The sequence below is a fragment of the Cherax quadricarinatus genome, chromosome 3 (genome assembly GCF_038502225.1).
Source record: "Cherax quadricarinatus isolate ZL_2023a chromosome 3, ASM3850222v1, whole genome shotgun sequence".
In the NCBI taxonomy this organism is placed as follows: Eukaryota; Metazoa; Arthropoda; class Malacostraca; order Decapoda; family Parastacidae; genus Cherax; species Cherax quadricarinatus.
This window is the reverse complement of record NC_091294.1, coordinates 6,761,146-6,780,817: the sequence shown is the minus strand read 5'-3', so window position 1 is coordinate 6,780,817 and position 19,672 is coordinate 6,761,146. Positions and strand designations below refer to the sequence as shown.

Sequence of the window (19,672 nt, the reverse complement as noted above, 5' to 3'; positions counted from 1 at the left end):
CCCGCCGTATAAGTGGGGCCCTACTGTATATTCTGATAATTATATTTAGGTATACCTGTACCTAAATAACTTGAACACTGTGCTGGTGTGCAGGTACAGATTAAAATCACTAAGAGTGTCTTATTTGTCTTGAAGATGCCATATTAATAACGATAATAATAACAACATGCAATAATAATCAATCTGAGGTGCATTAAATGTCATATACAGTGGACCCTCGGCTAACGAACATATCTCATAATGTTAAATCTGCCCAACGAAGCATTTGAGCGTAAAAATTTTGGCCTGGCCAACAATAAAAAACTCGCCCAACGTGATTCGTCCCAAACCTGTCCATCCAGCCTGAGCGCCTCAGCTGCCCTGCCATCATTGTTTACAAGCCAGGGTGGCTGGTTTCATGCATACATTCGATACATTTTGTATTATTCCATTGTTCTTAGTGCTCGTAACTGCTAAATAAGCCACCCTGGGCCCAAAGAAAGCTTCTAGTGCCAACCCTGTGATAAAAAGGGTGAGAAATATTATCGATATACTGTCGTATCATGGTCAGCTGCTGCTGCACCACCGTCAGCTGCTGCTGTACCACCGTCAGCTGCTGCTGCTGCTGTACCACCATCAGCTGCTGCTGCTGTACCACGGCCAGCTGCTGCTCCTGTACCACGGTCAGCTGCTGCTGCTGCTGTACCACGGTCAGCTGCTGCTGTACCATGGTCAGCTGCTGCTGCACCTCCATCAGCTGTTGCTGAACCACCATCAGCTGTTGCTGAACCACCGTCAGCTGTTGCTGCACCACCGTCAGCCGTACTACTCGAAGATGTGGAGAGACTGTTGTTGGTGTGACTTAACGAAAAGCAGTTACCAAGAAACAATTAACCCCAGAGGGTTAGCCACCCAGAATAGCCCAGGAAAGTCAGTGAGTCATCGAGGACAGTCTAACTTATTTCCATTGGGGTCCTTAATCTTGTCCCCCAGGATGCGACCCACACCAGTCGACTAACACCTAGGTGAACAGGAAAAAAATGCCTGGAACTAGTGCTCATATTGGTGAATTTACGGCCAGCAAAGGTTGGTTTGAGAGATTTAAGAATTGTAGTGGCATATACAGTGTAATAAGGCATGGTGAAGCTGAAAAATTTCAACCCCAACAAATGTTCAATTGTGACGAAACAGGCCTGTCCTAGAAGAAAATGCCAAACAGGACCTACATTACTCAGGAGGAAAAGGCACTCCCAGGACACAAGCCTGTGAAAGACAGGCTGGCTTTCTTGTTTTGTTGTAATGCTAGTGGAGATTGCAAAGTGAAGCCTTTACTCATGTATTATTCTGAAATTCCCAGAGTGTTCAAGAAAAACAGTGTCTCATCACTCATCAATACTCTTCAATAAAAGTGTCATTTTAACATTTATATATATAGTTATTGTGCATGTCTCATTGTTTTCTTTGTAGGGAAATGCATATTTCATGAAAAAAAAATTTTTTTTTTTTAATACTTTTGGCTGTCTGGAACGGATTAATTGGATTTCCATTATTTCTTATGAGGAAAATTAATTCGGCTAACAATAATTTCGTCTAACAATGAGCTCTCAGGAACGGATTAAAGATGGAAGTGTCAGTGAAGATCAATTTCATGATTTGGAGGAGTTTGAGACCAAAACCAATGGAGGAGGAGGAGGGGAGGAAGAGGAGGAGGTGGAGGAGGAGGAGGAGGGAAGGAAGAGGAGGAGGAGGAGGAGGAGGAGAAGAGGAGGAGGAGGAGGAGAAGAGGAGGAGGAGGAAGAAGAAGATGTAATAATATTGTTCCCTTGAAGCAAGAAAAAAAAAAGTCCACCCCATGACAGTGACAAGATAAGGGGAGATAACATCTGATAAGAGCTGACTTTGATGAGCGTAAAGGAGGGTAATATTACATGACCATTGCCCTCCCTTTGTTTTTGCTGGTACACAAACATTTGTCTGTCTGTCTATTTGTCTGTCTGTCAAGCTCCCTGTCTGTCCATCTAGCTCTCTGTCTCAGAGAGAGCCACAAGACTGTGTCATCACGTTTACTCACATCTTCAAGCAGAGTATAGCACTTTGTCTGGATTTCTTGGGTTATCCTAGGTAATTTACACTATGTATACTTGTATTTATGTGTACCTGTGAGACAGAGATAGGCAGACAGATAGAAAGAGAGACAGATTGAAAGATATAGAATGAGGGAGAAAGATAATTAGATAGAATGGAGGAGGGGAAGCAGCATCCGACCCCATTGTTTTGACAGGCGGTAGGGGTAGTGACTAATGAGACAATATGTCACTTTGACAGCTGCCGACTTCTGACTCAAAACAATTATAAGCCACACACTCGCACACAAGACAAGGAGGAGGAGGAGGAGGAGGAGGAGGAGGAGAAGGAAAAGGAGAAGGAGGAGGAGGAGGAGGAGGAGTAGAAGGAGAAGGAGGAGGAGGAGGAGAAGGAGAAGGAGGAGGAGAAGGAGGAGAAGGAGTAGGAGGAGGAGGAGGAGGAGTAGAAGGAGGAGGAGTAGAAGGAGGAGTAGAAGAAGAAGGAGGAGGAGTAGGAGGAGAAGGAGGAGAAGGAGGAGGAGAAGGAGAAGGAGGATATTGTTAGCCGAGGGTCCACTGTATTAAGTTAAGATAAATACAGTGCAACCTCAGTTTTCGTTTGCCTTGGTTTTCGTCGAATTTGTTTCTCGACGACTTTGTCAAAATTTTGTCCAAGTTTTCGCTCATCACCTTGGTTTTCATCCGCCTTACCGAACGTGTCCACCCACCTGTGCCCACACAAAGCATCCCATGCATGTGCTTTGAGTCAGTCTGGCTTTGTTACTCATCAAGTGAACATTACCCTGTGCATTCATCCGAAACATTTTGTAATAATCCATTGTATTTTTGTGCTGTTTATTGAGTGCGACTGCTAAATAAGGCACCATGGGGCCAAAGAAAGTTCCGAGTGCCAGCCCTTTGATAAAAAAGACAACGAGAAACGTGATAGAATTGAAGAAGAGAAGGATTTTGAAGGGTTTGAGGCTGACCCTGACAACCCTACGCTTGCTGTGGAATCTGTTGTGGCTTTGGGGGAATCCGTGGGGTTGGATGTGATTGGCCAGGATGTAGAAGAGTTGGTGGACAACCACAGGGAAGAGCTAACCACTGAAGAGCTGCAACACCTTCAACTGGAACAGCAACAGATTGCAGCTAAGGAAATTGCTTCAGAGAAGGAGGAAGAGAGAGGGGAGAATGTGCCTTCTTCAGTGATTAAGGACATGTGTGCAAGGTGAAGTGAGTTGCAAAATTTTGTGGAGAAATATCACCCTGACAAAGCTGCTGCAAGCCATGTCTGCAACATGTTCAATGACAATGCCTTGTCCCATTTTAGGCAAATCTTAAAGAGACGCCAGAACTAGACCTCTCTGGACAAATTTCTTGTGCGACAGGGGTCCAGTGACTCTCAAGCTGGTCCTAGTGCCAGTAAAAGACAAAGAAGGGAAGTAACCCCGGATAGGGACTTGATACCTGAAGTCCTTATGGAAGGGGATTACCCTTCCAAACAATAACCTCTCCTCCCTCTCCCCTCCTTGCCATCTTCCATACTGTTCATACTGTTCTTTATCCTTTTCATTAGTCCTTTATACAGTGAACTCCCGACTTACGATATTAATCTGTTCCAGAGAGCTCATCATTAGACGGAATTATCGTAAGTCGAATTAATTTTCCCCATAAGAAATAATGGAAATCCAATTAATCCATTTCAGACACCCAAAAGTATGAAAAAAAAAAATTAACACATGAAATATACATTTTCTTACACACAAAAGGAGGGATACATGCACAATATACTGTACTAAATGAAGAATCAATGACACTTGCCTTTATAGAAGCTGTAGTGATGTGTGATGAGATGGGAGGAGGGGAGATGGAAGTGTATTAATTTTTGGAAGGGGAATCCTCTTCCATAAGGACTTTAGATAGCAAGTCCTTTTCCGGGGTTACTGCCCTTCTTCTTTTAATGCCACTGGGAACAACTTGAGGGTCACTGGACCTCTGTTGCACCGAAAATCTGTCCGTAGAGCTCTGTGCCTCACGTTCCTTTAAGATTTTCCTAAAGTGGTTCACAACATTGTCATTGTAAAAGCCACCAGCACAGCTTGCAATAGCTGTGTCAGGGTGATTTTCTTCCATAAAGGTTTGCACGTCAACCCACTTTGCACAAATTTCCTTAATATTTGAAGAAGGCAACTTCCTTCATTTCTCTCTCCCCTCCTCTGAAGCAGTTTCCTCAGTTGTGGCCTCTTGCTGTTGCAGATGCTCTTGCAGCTCGTCAGTGGTTAGTTCATCGTCGTCCTCCACCAACTCTTCCACATCCTCCCCACTAACCTCCAACCCCAAGGACTTCCCCAATGCCACAGTAGATTCCACAACTGGCATAGGCTCCTCAGGGTTAGCCCCAAACCCTTCAAAACCCCTCTTCTACACATTCTGACCACAATTTCCTCCAAGCAGAGTTCAAGGTCCTCTTAGTCACTCCCTCCCAAGCCTTACCTATAAGGTTTATGCAACTGAGGATACTAAAGTGATCTTTCCAAAACTCTTAGGGTCAGTCGAGTGTCTGAGGTCACTTCAAAGCACTTTTGAAATATTCCTTTTGTGTACAGTTTCTTGAAATTTGAAATGACCTGCTGGACCATGGGCTGAAGGAGAGGAGTGGTATTAGGAGGCAAAAACTTCACTTTTATGAAGCTCAACTCCCCTGAAATTCACTCTGCCAGGTCTGAAGGATGACCAGGAGCATTGTCTAATACCAGGAGGCACTTAAGTTCCAATTTATTTTCCAGGAGATAATTTTTCACAGTGGGGCCAAACACATGGTAAAACCAGTCATAGAAAAAGTCCCTAGTGACCCATGCCTTACTGTTTGCCCTCCACATCACACACAAATTAGCCTTGACGACATTGCTTTTCCTGAACACACTCGGAGTTACAGAATGATACACAAGTAGAGGCTTCACTCCGAAATCCCCACTAGCATTACTACACAACATTAAGGTTAGCCTGCTTTTCATAAGCTTGTGTCCTGGCAGTGCTTTTTCCTCCTGTGTAATGTAGGTCCTGTTTGGCATTTTCTTCCAAAACAGGCCTGTTTCGTCACTAACACTTGTTGGGGTTTCAATGCTTCAGCCTCTATGTACCCCTTGAATTCCTGCACATATTTTTCAGCTGCTTTTGGTCTGAACTGGCAGCCTCACCATGCCTTATCACACTATATATGCCACTACAATTCTTAAATCTCTTAAACCAACCTTTGTTAGCCTTAAATTCACTCACACCACCACTAGTTGCATGCATTTTTTTATTAAATCGTCATGCAACTGACTTGCCTCTTCACATATGATCGCTTGAAAGATGCTGTCTCCTGCTAGCTGTTTTTCGTTTATCCACACCAATAACAGTCTCTCAACACCTTCGAGTACTTGCGATCTGTGTTTCAAAAAGATACTTTCACCTTTCGCAACAACAGCTTCCTTGATTGCCTTTTTGTTGGCCAGGATAGTAGCGATGGTTGACTGGGGTTTGTTGTACAACCTGGCCAGTTCAGAGGCACGCACTCCACTTTCATATTTATTAACCTTTTCAGGGTCGAGAGGCCCTCTCCTAAACTTGTTCTCAGTCAAAAATTTTTCAGAAAAAAAAAAAATATCTTACGAAAAGTTAGAGAATCTTTCCCAATCATAATGACACCAAAAGTATGAAATTTGATGGAAAACTTACGGAATTATGCTCTTGTGAAGTTAGCGGTCTCGACAATGTTTATGCAGCGGCAATTTCGTCCACTTTGTGCCCTATTTTCAGCCAATTCCAGTGTACTAGTTGACAAAAATCATAATTATTTCACTAGAACTCCATTTTTTCTATCGAATGAGTACAAGAAGCCACCCATTTGTCAATTTCAACTATCCAATAAAGTGATCAGAATTAGCAATTTTGCCAATTTCACACAAATTTCAAAAGATGCCAATTTCCAAATACGGTTCAGAATAAACAAGACAGACATTCCTGGCACAAAAATAACATTTCCTCTGTTCATTAGTCATGTCCCCAGGCCGCTCTTACATTTCTTTTGCTTTCCACTTTGAATTTTTATTCTCACAAAAAATAAAAGATTTACTGTTATACAAACTACTGCATTAGCGTAGAAATGATATAAATAATATCAGCGCATTTGTGAAAGAATATTAGACTCACCAGTTGATATGTATTGGACGTGTGGCATGATTTGTTTACTTTTGAACTTTGGCAAACATCAAACATTTCTGCTACTTTGAGCTCAGTTTCAAGGTACTTTTCATTGTGAAACCAATCAAAATCATCTCAATTTCTGTAATATGTCTTCCATTCTATAAAATGAGACCAGGAAACTAGAATACAACCATAAATACCATACAAAAATACAGTGCAAAGTCGCTGTTTTGAACCAAGAACATGGTCAAATTTTTTTTTTCTCATTATGCACTGTGTGCTGCAGGATTTTTTTTATACTGTGCACACTGGCCACATAGACCCATTCTTTCATATATAGGCCTACCAGCTTTCTCTCACTAGATTTGAAGGCGCTAGAATTTACGCGTGCTAGTACGTCAATAACCTTGGTGCGTAAGCCATACTAGTACGTCAGAAACCCTGAAAGAGTTTTTTTTTTTTTTTTTTTTCAACAAGTCGGCCGTCTCCCACCGAGGCAGGGTGACCCAAAAAAGAAAGAAAATCCCCAAAAAGAAAATACTTTCATCATCATTCAACACTTTCACCACACTCACACATTATCACTGCTTTTGCAGAGGTGCTCAGAATACAACAGTTCAGAAGCATATACGTATAAAGATACACAACATATCCCTCCAAACTGCCAATATCCCAAACCCCTCCTTTAAAGTGCAGGCATTGTACTTCACATTTCCAGGACTCAAGTCCGACTATATGAAAATAACCGGTTTCCCTGAATCCCTTCACTAAATATTACCCTGCTCACACTCCAACAGATCGTCAGGTCCCAAGTATCATTAGCCTCCATTCACTCCTATCTAATACGCTCATGCACGCTTGCTGGAAGTCCAAGCCCCTAGCCCACAAAACCTCCTTTACCCCCTCTTTCCAACCCTTTCGAGGACGACCCCTACCCCTCCTTCCTTCCCCTATAGATTTATATGCTTTCTATGTCATTCTACTTTGATCCATTCTCTCTAAATGACCATACCACCTCAACAACCCCTCTTCTGCCCTCTGACTAATGCTTTTATTAACTCCACACCTTCTCCTAATTTCCACACTCCGAATTTTCTGCATAATATTTACACCACACATTGCCCTTAGACAGGACATCTCCACTGCCTCCAACCGTCTCCTCGCTGCTGCATTTACCACCCAAGCTTCACATCCATATAAGAGTGTTGGTACTACTATACTTTCATACATTCCCTTCTTTGCCTCCATAGATAACGTTTTTTGACTCCACATATACCTCAACGCACCACTCACCTTTTTTCCCTCATCATTTCTATGATTAACCTCATCCTTCATAAATCCATCCGCCGACACGTCAACTCCCAAGTATCTGAAAACATTCACTTCTTCCATACTCCTCCTCCCCAATTTGATATCCAATTTTTCTTTATCTAAATCATTTGATACCCTCATCACCTTACTCTTTTCTATGTTCACTTTCAACTTTCTACCTTTACACACATTCTCAAACTCATCCACTAACCTTTGCAATTTTTCTTTAGAATCTCCCATAAGCACAGTATCATCAGCAAAAAGTAACTGTGTCAATTCCCATTTTGAATTTGATTCCCCATAATTTAATCCCACCCCTCTCCCGAACACCCTAGCATTTACTTCTTTTACAACCCCATCTATAAATATATTAAACAACCATGGTGACATTACACATCCCTGTCTAAGACCTACTTTTACCGGGAAGTATTCTCCCTCTCTTCTACACACCCTAACCTGAGCCTCACTATCCTCATAAAAACTCTTTACAGCATTTAGTAACTTACCACCTATTCCATATATTTGCAACATCTGCCACATTGCTCCTCTATCCACTCTATCATATGCCTTTTCTAAATCCATAAATGCAATAAAAACGTCCCTACCTTTATCTAAATACTGTTCACATATATGCTTCAATGTAAACACTTGATCTACACATCCCCTACCCACTCTGAAGCCTCCCTGCTCATCCGCAATCCTACATTCTGTCTTACCTCTAATTCTTTCAATTATAACCCTACCGTATACTTTTCCTGGTATACTCAGTAAACTTATTCCTCTATAATTTTTACAATCTCTTTTGTCCCCTTTCCCTTTATATAAAGGGACTATACATGCTCTCCGCCAATCCCTAGGTACCTTCCCCTCTTTCATACATTTATTAAACAAAAGTACCAACCACTCCAACACTATATCCCCCCCTGCTTTTAACATTTCTGTCATGATCCCATCAGTTCCAGCTGCTTTACCCCCTTTCATTCTACGTAATGCCTCACGTACCTCCACCACACTTACATTCTGCTCTTCTTCACTCCTAAAAGATGGTATCCCTCCCTGGCCAGTGCATGAAATTACCGCCTCCCTTTCTTCCTTAACATTTAAAAGTTCCTCAAAATATTCTTGCCATCTACCTAATACCTCCCTCTCCCCATCTACTAACTCCCCTACTCTGTTTTTAACTGACAAATCCATACTTTCCCTAGGCTTTCTTAACTTGTTTAACTCACTCCAAAATTTTTTCTTATTTTCATTAAAATTTCTTGACAGTGCCTCTCCCACTCTTTCATCTGCTCTCCTTTTGCACTCTCTCACCACTCTCTTCACCTTTCTTTTACTCTCCATATACTCTGCTCTTCTTATAACACTTCTGCTTTGTAAAAACCTCTCGTAAGCTACCTTTTTCTCTTTTATCACACCCTTTACTTCATCATTCCACCAATCACTCCTCTTTCCTCCTGCCCCCACCCTCCTATAATTATCTCCTTCATTTCTATAGTAATTTTCACCCTTTTTACGACAGGGTTGGCACTAGAAGCTTTCTTTTGGCCCATGGTGGCTTATTTAGCAGTTACAAGCACTAAAAACACTGGAATAATACAAAATGTACCAAATGTATGTGTGGAACTGACCACACTGGCTTGTAAAGATTGGCACACTAACTGAAGGCAGACTAGCTGAGGCGCGCTCAGGCCAGATGGACGAATGGACACATATAGGACGAATGATGTAAGTCGAGTTTTTCATCGTAGGTCGGGGTAAAATTTTTACGCTGAAAAGCTTCGTAAGTTGATTTTATCGTAAGGTGAGCCCTTCATAAGTCCAGGGTCCACTGTACATGTATTTATTTCTAATTGTTTTCTGTTTGTAAAACTATAGTTATTCTCTATAATATGTATTTTTTGTTAATACTTTTGGGTGTCTGGAACAGATTAATTGGATTTACTTTATTTGTTATGGGAAATTTTGCTTCAGTTTTTGTCGAATTCGGTTTTCGTCAGACTTTCTGAAATGAATTAAAGACAGAAACCAAGGCTCCACTGTATTTTCATGAATCCATGTACAATATTTTTTTCAAAATTATATAATAAACATGCTACATAACATATGAACATGATAAATACACCCCACAGATTCAGACTCAGAAAGGATGTAGGAAAGCACTGGTTTGGTAATAGAGTTGTGGATGAGTGGAACAAACTCCTGAGTACCGGCATAGTAGCTAAGATGTGCAGTTTTAAAAATAGGTTGGATAAATACATGAGTGGGTGTGGGTGGGTGTGAGTTGGACCTGACTAGCTTGTGCTACTAGGTCGGATGCTGTGCTCCTCCCTTAAGTGACATGACTGAAATGACTAGGTCAAGGCATTGGCTTAAGCCGGAGGGAAAATTGGACCTGCCTCGCATAGGTCAGTAGGCCTGTTGCAGTGTTCCTTCTTTTTTATGTTCTTATGTTCACAGTAGAATAAATTAATATAAATATGAGATGTTTTTCCAGTCGTGTTGCTGGAAAGAATAACATTTTCTCTAGTTCAACACCAAAGAAAATACGTACACAATAGTACGTATTACTAGGGGAAACTAGAAAATTATTCCTTTTTTATGCCTTCACTCAGTGTCATTCCTTCTAAAAATGATGTGTTACATGAGAATGGGAGTGTTGCTCTTTATTTATTGTACTGTACCAATGTGGAGACAACTTGTATACACAATGTAAGGTGTAAAAAAGTGGAAAAAATTATGTTCTGCTTTCCGGCGGTAGCCTGGAACCTAACCTGCCATATAAATGGAGCTCTACTGTATACTTTATGTACTAAATACCTAACCATGCTCAACACCTTACACATAACATATCCAGCAATTTTTTTAGACAATATCTAGATACATTATTTCTAATTTCTTTCAGATTTGTATGTAGCTGGTGATGACGTGACAAAATTGGCTTCAATGTGTAAACTAAAAGCTGGTCGCTTAGGAAGAGAAGTTACTGACTCTTGCCTTCAGTTCTGGGGTGGCATGGGATTCACAAATGAGGTAATATGTCTCAATTTAAGAATTAATTTGTCTACCTATGCAGTGATTTCATTTGAACCACTCCTGTATCTCTTGAGGTTTGCTCCCATTAGACCATTAAAGGCTTATTGAAAGAGTAGTCCTTATTTTTTTTTCTTCTGAATATCACATACAAAACTATATAGTTGAGCATAATATATAAGATACCATTCCTTGGCCCTAAACCCTTTTCTTCTGAGATTCAAAATTCTGACATTTCTCATACATACTCATCACTTTCCAAAAATTTTCATCCTGCTGTATATACTGTACTTTCAATTTTTCAGTCCATTTCTCTCCATAAAGTGGTGAGGGGGAGGGAGGGGAGGAGAGATTTGTAATTGTAAAAACTTTTGATCAAAGGAACCGAAGTCAGTTTTGTCTCTCCTTGAATTGAAACTTAATACTTGAATTGAAATGATAGTGTCAGTGAAAGTGAATTCTTGAGAAAATTACCCAGGAATACACCAGTGCAAGTGATAGTGATAGTGATTTCAAGGTTATTGAAAGCACTTCTAGTTGTGACGACTCCCCTCTAAAAATATTATTATATTCATGGGAAGTGCTAAACCTGTAAGGGCTTATAGAGCTCCTGGGGAAATGGGAGGTAATCAGGCTTGATTCAAGAAAGGGGATGGTAGCTCCAATTCATTAGTTCAAAAGCCCATCACCAGCCCACTAGAAATAAGAAATTTTTGAGTACATAGTAGAGAGGATTTCTGTAATATGACTTATCAAATTATAACTTGTTCATGACCATGTCAATAATGTTTTATGTAATAGGAATTCTGAAATGTAATGTTTGGAAACCTCTTCATGGGGGGCTCCTTGGCGTGGTGAAGAGGCTTTTGGTCTGAGGAATTAGACCTGTCGGTCTCCTTCCTCAGACCAAACCCAATTACCCCCCGATCCCCCCTTCCCTATCCCATCCTCCCCTTTTTCCTTTCCTCCTCCTCCTCCCCACCCCTCCCTTTTGCCCTTCCTTTTTGGCCTTTGGGATTTTTTCCCAAAGGCACGCTAGTTCCTAGGTAGGGGAAAGGGTACTGGGGTTCATCCCATTCCGTTGAGGTTCTTGGCGGTGGCATAGTTTGCCGTGGAATCTGGATTGCCTGGGGATGTCCCGATCCCTCTCTGATATCCCGGAGGGTAGCTTTGGGTGTCTTTCGGGCGACGGGTGTATCTCTGGAAGCCACCTTTCGGATTCCGGGGGTGTTGGCCAAAGGAGGTATGCTTTGTGGCTGATATCCGGCCACCCTCTCTTTTGTCCACCGAGGTAGTTCGGCAGATGTGAGGTTGCTATCCCGGATTGCTGGTTTCCTGGCATGATGGGCAGGGTATGGCACAGGTTCCATGCTGCACCTGCGCTACTTGTGGTGCTGAGGTCCTCTTGGGCATGTAGGGAGATTTCTGGCCCTTTCATTCCTCCTAGGAACTATCCCTCCCCAGTCCCCCCTTTTTTTTATTCTTTTTTTATTTTTATTTTCGTTTCTTCTTTCTTTTTTTTCTTAGAAACAAAAAGAAAGAAGTAACCTAACCATGGAGTACCCAATCCATGACCCCGCTACCCCTGGGCCCCTTATTGTATCCGCACCCCGTTCTGACCTCACTTAGTCTTTTGGCCACTCTTCGGACATTCCTAAGGCCCCTGTACCTCTTGCTGGTGCTGTTTCCTCGCCCGCTTCAGGTACCAGGGCTTCCACTGACTCCTTCGATTTGTCTGACCTCCGCTCTCCTTTGACTATGCTTCCGGCTTCTCCCTCTATGGTACGGCGATTTTCGAATCGTCAGCCCATCCCACGTCGGACCGACTCTGGTCCCGCTTCTAAACGTCAACGGCAATCTCCTAATGATGTTACTTCGTTACCTTCCCATTCTACTCAGAAAAGACCAACACATCATGCACTCCCTCTCCACACTCAGTTTCGGACCACACAATGGACTAAATTCTTTACATTAAGACCGACTTCTTCTACTGCCTATCTTTCCGACCATAGTGTTGACAAAGCGCTCCTATGCCACGTTGGTAGAGATATTTCCTTTCATGCTCTTAAGAGTGGTACGCGCATCATCACAGTCCAGAATTCTACCCAGGCTCATGATCTTTCTCTTCTTTCACATATCGATACTATTCCTATCACTATCAAAAAGCATCATTCCTTCAATTCTTGTAGTGGTACTGTTATTCTGCCCCATACCATAGTCCAACAGAATTTCCAGACATGTGGCACTGACATTCCTGAACAGCTGGAACTCCAAGATCTCCCAGTTCTCAAGGTAGACACTTTTGTTCTTCCTGCCAGCGGGCGAAGACGATACCCTTGCAATGTGGCTCGTTTAACTTTTGACAGCTGTGTACTCTCATCCTCTGTTTGTGTAGCAGGACATCAGTTACAAGTTCGGAAGGTGATCCCTACACCGCAACAGTGTAGGAATTGCTGGCGATTTGGCCACCCAGCAAAATATTGCAGATCTATAGCCGAATGCCCAGTCTGTGGTGTCGATGGCCATTCTAATATGTCTTGCAGTCAAACTCCCTCTTGCCTTAATTGTCATGAGGCTCACCCTTCGTACTCTCGCCATTGCCAAGTCTACTTAAATGAGCGGGAAATTCGTTGCCTCAAAGAGGCAGAAGGTCTCCCTTATGCTATGGCGGTTTCTCATCTCCGCCTCCAAGGGAGACTGCCCCGTGTTTCTTATTCTCGTGTTTCAAAGCGTCCTCCCACTTCTGGGGTCACATCTTCTGCAGCCTCCTCTGCGGTTGCCAGTCCCATAGTCACTCCTGTATCTAATTCTTTTGCTGTCCTGGGCTCAGACGTCCCTACTTCAACTCCTCAGTCTGTCCTCACTTCTTCATGTCCTCTCTCACAAACCCCGGTATCGCCAAGACCTCATATGACACCTTCTCCCAATCGTCCCTCTACTTCTCAGAGGTCAAAAAAAATCTCCTTTAACCCCTCTTTCCCTTCATCCACCTCCACATTTTACCTTCCCGGTCTCTGTACCTGGGTCTTCCCCTTTCACTGGCTCTGTTACAAGTGTGAAGGTTTATCCTCCTCCTCATACTGTGCCTTCCTCCCCTGTCCCCTCCCAAGTTTCCTCCTCTTCTGCCTCTTCTCTCCCCTCCCACACTTCTCCAGTTCCCTCCACCCTTTTGCCCCCCCCCTCACCTTGGTACAGCCCATTACAGCTCAGATCTTTACTCAAACTCCTCCTCCTTCCATCTCCAATATTGTCTCCCATACGACATCTCTGAACTTCAAAACACTTGAAGCAATCTCTGAATATATTGCAGAGACCAAACCATCAGTGGACACTGATCCACCCTCTGTTACTTCTCTTTCCTCTTCTCCATCTGCGCAACTCCTTTCTTCACAACGCACCATTCCTTCGCTACTTGAACGTTTTCCTTTGCCACTGCATGTGGACTTTTCTAACCCATCTAGTCCGTAGGTACCCTTACCTGTGGATTACAGGTATCTTTATCGTTGCCAATCATGGCCTATTTACAGTGGAATATTCGTGGCCTCAGGGGTAATCGGAGTGAGCTTCAGATGTTGCTCTCCCAGCTTTCCCCTGTTGGTGTTTGCTTACAGGAACCAAAATTACACTCTGCCGTTATCTATTCTATCTCTGGCTATAATTTATTGTATTCTTCAGATCCTTTTCCTGATGGGACCTTTAATGAAAGTGCCCTTCTTCTACGCACTGATATTCCGTACCATCAGCTATTTGTTCGTACTTTGTTGCATTACACAGCAGCTCGTATCCACTTGCATAGGTGGTATACATACTGTTCTTTGTATCTCTCTCCTTCTCGGGCATTATCTATCCCAGATATTGCCTTTCTTGTTTCATCATTACTGCCACCACTTCTGTTACTTGGTGATTTTAATGCCCATCATTTCCTCTGGGGGTCTCACTGTGATTCCCGTGGCATTCAGTTAGAGGCTATTCTTGCTACCCACCCTCTCTATGTTTTAAATACAGGTACTCACACCCATTTTGATACTCGGACTCATTCTCTCTCCTGCATTGATCTCTCAGTCTGCTCTTCCTCTGCCTCATTAGACTTCACCTGGTCTGTTCTCCCAGATTTACATGACAGTGATCATTTCCCAATCATTCTTACTTCCCCTTCATATTCACCACCTCTTCGTAACCTACGCTGGCAATTTCATCAGGCAAATTGGAATCTTTACTCATGACTAACTGTTTTAGTGAGGTTCTTTCTTCGTCCTCCATTGATAAGCTTTTACACCTCTTCTTGTCCTCTGTTTTAACCGCAGCTTCTCATTCTATACCCCAAACTTCAGGCAGGCATTCTCAGAAATGCGTGCCTTGGTGGTCTCCTGCTTGTGCTCGTGCAATACATTTGAAACGTGCTGCGTGGGGCAGGTACCGGTACAATAGAACCACGGAGAGACTTCTTGAATTTAAGCAGAAGCGTGTGATCGCTCACCGTGTCATCCGTGACGCTAAATGCACTTGCTGGCGAGATTGTCTCCACCATCACCTCTGCTTCCTCTATGAGTGCAGTCTGGAAAAAAGTATGAAAACTGAGCGGTAAATATTCTCCTGACCCGGCTCCTGTTCTGCGGGTTGCCGGTGTTGATATAGCAAACCCACTAGATGTTGCCAATGAAATTGGCAATTATCTGGTCCATATTTCTCTGGGGCTCCATATGTGCCCCTCGTTTCATTCCTCAAAGTCTGCCAGAGAGTTAGCACCCTTGGACTTTTCTTCTCTCAGAGAAGAACAGTATAATGTGTCTTTTACACTTCAGGAACTGGAGGCAACACTCTCAGCTTGCCGATCATCGGCAGCTGGGCCCGACGACATTCATATTCGTTTGCTACAACATTTACATCAGTCAGCCCTTGCAGTCCTATTATGCCTTTTCAATCTTATTTGGTCACAGGAAGTTCTTCCACAGCTGTGGAAATCTGCCATTGTTCTCCCTTTCCGCAAACCGGGTACTACGGGACATGAAGCCTCCCACTATCATCCCATTGCTCTTACCAGTGCAGTTTGCAAAGTGATGGAACGCCCGGTAAATAGACGTTTAGTGTGGTATTTAGAGACACACAACAGTCTCTCCACTCGTCAATATCGCTCTCGTAAGGGCCGTTCTACCATAGACCCCTTACTACGCTTGGATACGTATGCTCGTAATGCCTTTGCGAATAACCACTCAGTTATTGCCATATTTTTTGACCTTGAGAAGGCATGTGACACAACTTGGAGGTATAATATTTTGGCCCAAGCCCACTCTTTAGGCCTTCGAGGCAATCTGCCATCCTTCCTTAAGAACTTTTTAACTGACAGACATTTCTGTGTTCGGGTTAATAATGTACTCTCCTCGGACTTTATCCAAGCTGAAGGTGTCCCCCAGGGATGTGTTCTGAGCACAACACTTTTTCTCTTTGCTATAAATGATTTGGCCTCTAGTCTTCCATCCAATATTTGGTCATCACTCTATGTTGATGACTTCTCTATTGCATGTGCAGGCACTGACTGTCACCTCATTACAGTTTCTCTCCAACATGCGGTCGACTGTGTTTCCAATTGGGACACCACACATGGGTTTAAATTTTCCAGTACCAAAACTCGCCAAATTACTTTCACTAGATGCTCTGTCATCTCTAATCATCCTTTGTACCTCTATGGCTCCCGTATCCCTGAAAGTGATACAGTCAGGTTTCTAGGTCTCCTCTTTGACCATAGGTTATCCTGGAAACCTCACATTACCTCTCTGAAGGCAACTTGTCACAGCCGGCTGACCCTTCTGAAAACCCTTGCTCATCTTTCATGGGGAGCTGATCGTCGAACTCTCCTTCGCCTACATTCCGCCCTCATTTTATCGAAACTTGATTATGGTGACCAGATTTATTCAGCGGCCTCTCCTGCTACTCTAGCCTTAACCCCATTCATCACCAAGGATTATGTTTATGACTTGGTGCTTTTCGCTCTTCCCCTGTTGAGAGCCTCTATGCAGAAGCAAACGTTCCATCCTTATCTGATCGCCATGATGCCCATTGCCTTTGCTACTATGTACGCTCTCATGATCTCTGCAATCCTTCCATTTATAGAATGGTCACCGATATTAGTAGACATTCTTTATTTGTTCGCCGCCCCTGTTTGCTCCGTCCCTTCTCCCTTCGCCTACATTCGCTCTTGTCTTCTCTTCAGTTACCACCTTTCTATGTTCATGTAGCATCTACCCCCCTGGGAAGTTCCAGCTGTTCGAGTCTGTTCTTTCTCACTCCCTTGCTTGAAAGCCCAACTGTCTAGGGTAGCTTCCCTCTCTCTTTTTCTTGACCACTTCCACTCTCATTCTCATGCCATTGCAGTGTACACAGATGGCTCCAAGTCTTCTGACGGCGTAGGATTCGCAGCAGTGTTTCCGGACAGCGTCGTATGAGGGCATTTACTATCTTTGGCTAGTATCTTTACTGCTGAATTGTATGCCATTCTTGCAGCACTTATCCGTATTGCATCTATGCCTGTGTCATCATTTGTGGTTGTCTCAGACACTCTTAGTGCTTTACAGGCTATACAGAAATTTGATACACCTCACCCCTTAGTACTCCGTATCCAACTTTGGCTATGCCGCATCTCTTCCAAGCATAAAGATATTGTTTTTTGTTGTGTCCCTGGTCATGTTGACATACAGGGCAATGAACAGGCAGACACTGCTGCACGGTCAGCAGTACATGACCTGCCAGTTTCATATAGAGGTGTTCCATTTACGGACTATTTTGCTGCAATAGCTACCCACCTTCACACCCGTTGGTAACAACGTTGGTCTACTCTGCTCGGTAACAAACTTCAATCTATTAAACCGAGTATAGGTTACCGACCATCTTCTTGTCACCAGTGTCGAGGTTAGGAGACTACTCTCTCCCGTCTTCGCATTGGCCATACTCGTCTTACTCATGGTTATCTCATGGAGAGGTGCCCTGCTCCTCTCTGTGAGAATTGTCAGGTTCCATTATCGGTTAGCCACATTCTGTTAGACTGCCTACTTTATCAACGAGCACGCAGAATATACCTCCAACGTCGTCTTCGCTCCGCTGCTCTCTCTTTACCTTCCCTTCTCGCTCATGGACCCACCTTTCATCCGGACTCTCTCATTGACTTTTTGACAACAACTGACTTACTTCACAAACTCTGATGATACCTTCAGCCCTTTCTACCTCAATCTCTTGCTGCCCTCTTACCCCGCGCTATCCCCTGCCCCGCTGTTTTCTGTAACCTACTGATCATCTCTCCCCCCTTCTACCGCCCAATACCCTCGCTTCCTTCCCTACCCTGCAGCGCTGTATAGCCCTTGTGCCTTAGCGCTTCTTTTTGATTATAATAATAATAATAATAATGTTTGGAAACCAGTTTTTTCTGGGTACTTAATTGCTTCCTGAAAAATAACTGATTTCTCTTTGTCTAAAATTCTGACTTATGCACTCTCCATTCTGTGTCTTGCTGAATGAACTCTCTGAGTTTAATACTTTGGAAAACAAGAAAAATCTGAATAATTTAAATAAATATTCTGATAATTTCTGAACACTTTCCTGAATGAATACTTAGATTTTCTTGCTAGCTTTCATGTACTACAATAATTGACGGAAGTCTCAAACTAGAATAAATGCATTTGTGCTGTTTCTAACTTTTTAATGTTGGTTATTCTAATAAAATAATTAAAATACTGTTTAGTATGTATCATGTTAATGAATCCTGTTTTGATTGTTGACCAAATTAATTTTGACCAGGACACAGATACTGTATGTAATGGAGTATGTATGAGGTTTGCCCTTTTATAGCGGTACAGTCTTGGTTGTTTTTGGCAGGATTTTGGAATTAAATATATTTTACTGCTATCTTTGACAGGTTCTTGTGAGTCGGTTTTACCGTGACCTGCGATTGGTTTCCATTGGTGGTGGAACGGATGAAGTAATGCTGGCCATCATTTGCAAGCTCATGGGCACTCTTCCTCAGCTGCCCATGAAGAAATAATATATCTGTCTCATGTATCTTGGAACCATATCATGTATCAAAGAACTGTCTTAAGCATCTAAAGACACTATTCATTCCAGTCTAAATTCATTGCTGTATTATTCTTGAAATAAATTTGGCCTGGAATTATATGTGTATAATTTTGTAAAAATGATACAATTTTTTTTAAAGAGTTACTGTTACTGTATATAGTCTTTAGAGCAACTATTTGGTAAACATATAAAACATAAAAATATACATCTTTACCAATATGTAAATTTTTATATGAATAGTCATAACTTTAAGATCATAATCATTTTTTCAAAAATGTTTTGTAAAACCTTTTGGGTAAACATGTATATGAGAATAAATTTAAACATTGACTAAGTATGAAAAGTTGTGTATCATTTTAGGCCCATTTATATCAAAATTTGGATCAAACTAAAAAGAAATGGTTTCTTTGCAGGAGTGAATAACTTACAAGTGAATGTAATTCTGACTTGTAAATACAGCAAACAGCACCCATCTTTCTCCTCCCTCAGTTTGGTAATTCCTTTATGTCCCATATGTGAGTGGAGAGGGAATATAGTCTGCTCTTCTGGCCTTGGTGCATTAGCTTCAATTTCCTAGGGCAGCTACAATGTACTGAGCCTGAACTAAGCACTGTCTTGTGACCCTTATATACTCTGTTTATTCAGTGACCCATATACTCTCATTTATGTTTGTCTGGAAGTTAAGCCTGCCCTTTGAGTTGCAGTCCTCAAGTGGGCAAAACTTCTTTGGTAGGAAATAAGAGGTCCAGTGGTAAGTTCGTTTTTTTCTTTTTCTTTTTTTTAACATGCTGGCCATCTCCCACCAAGGCAGGGCGACCCCAAAGAGAGAAACTGTCACCATCATTCACACCATCACTGTCTTGCCAGAGGCATTCAGATACAACAGCAAATATCTCAAACCTCTCCTTTAGAATGTAGGCACTGTATTTCCCACCACCAGGACTCAAGTCCGGTTAACCAATTTACCTGAATTCCTTCACAAAATATTACCCTGCTTACTCAACAGCTCGTCAAGTCCTAAAAAGCATTCGTTT

At 42.5% G+C, this 19,672-nt stretch overlaps 1 protein-coding gene across 1 annotated transcript in view; it reads left to right on the top strand.

Moving 5' to 3' along the window:
- The window catches only part of LOC128684101 (probable acyl-CoA dehydrogenase 6), a gene marked incomplete at its 5' end in the record, with an annotated part of 193,406 nt that extends 174,425 nt beyond the window's left edge, over positions 1-18,981 (top strand). Inside the window, 2 exon segments of the mRNA XM_070090053.1 lie at positions 10,450-10,577; positions 18,481-18,981. Of these exon segments, the coding sequence (XP_069946154.1) occupies positions 10,450-10,577; positions 18,481-18,606 (254 nt within the window). The 3' untranslated portion in view covers positions 18,607-18,981.
- Between the last annotated feature and the right edge of the window lie 691 nt (positions 18,982-19,672).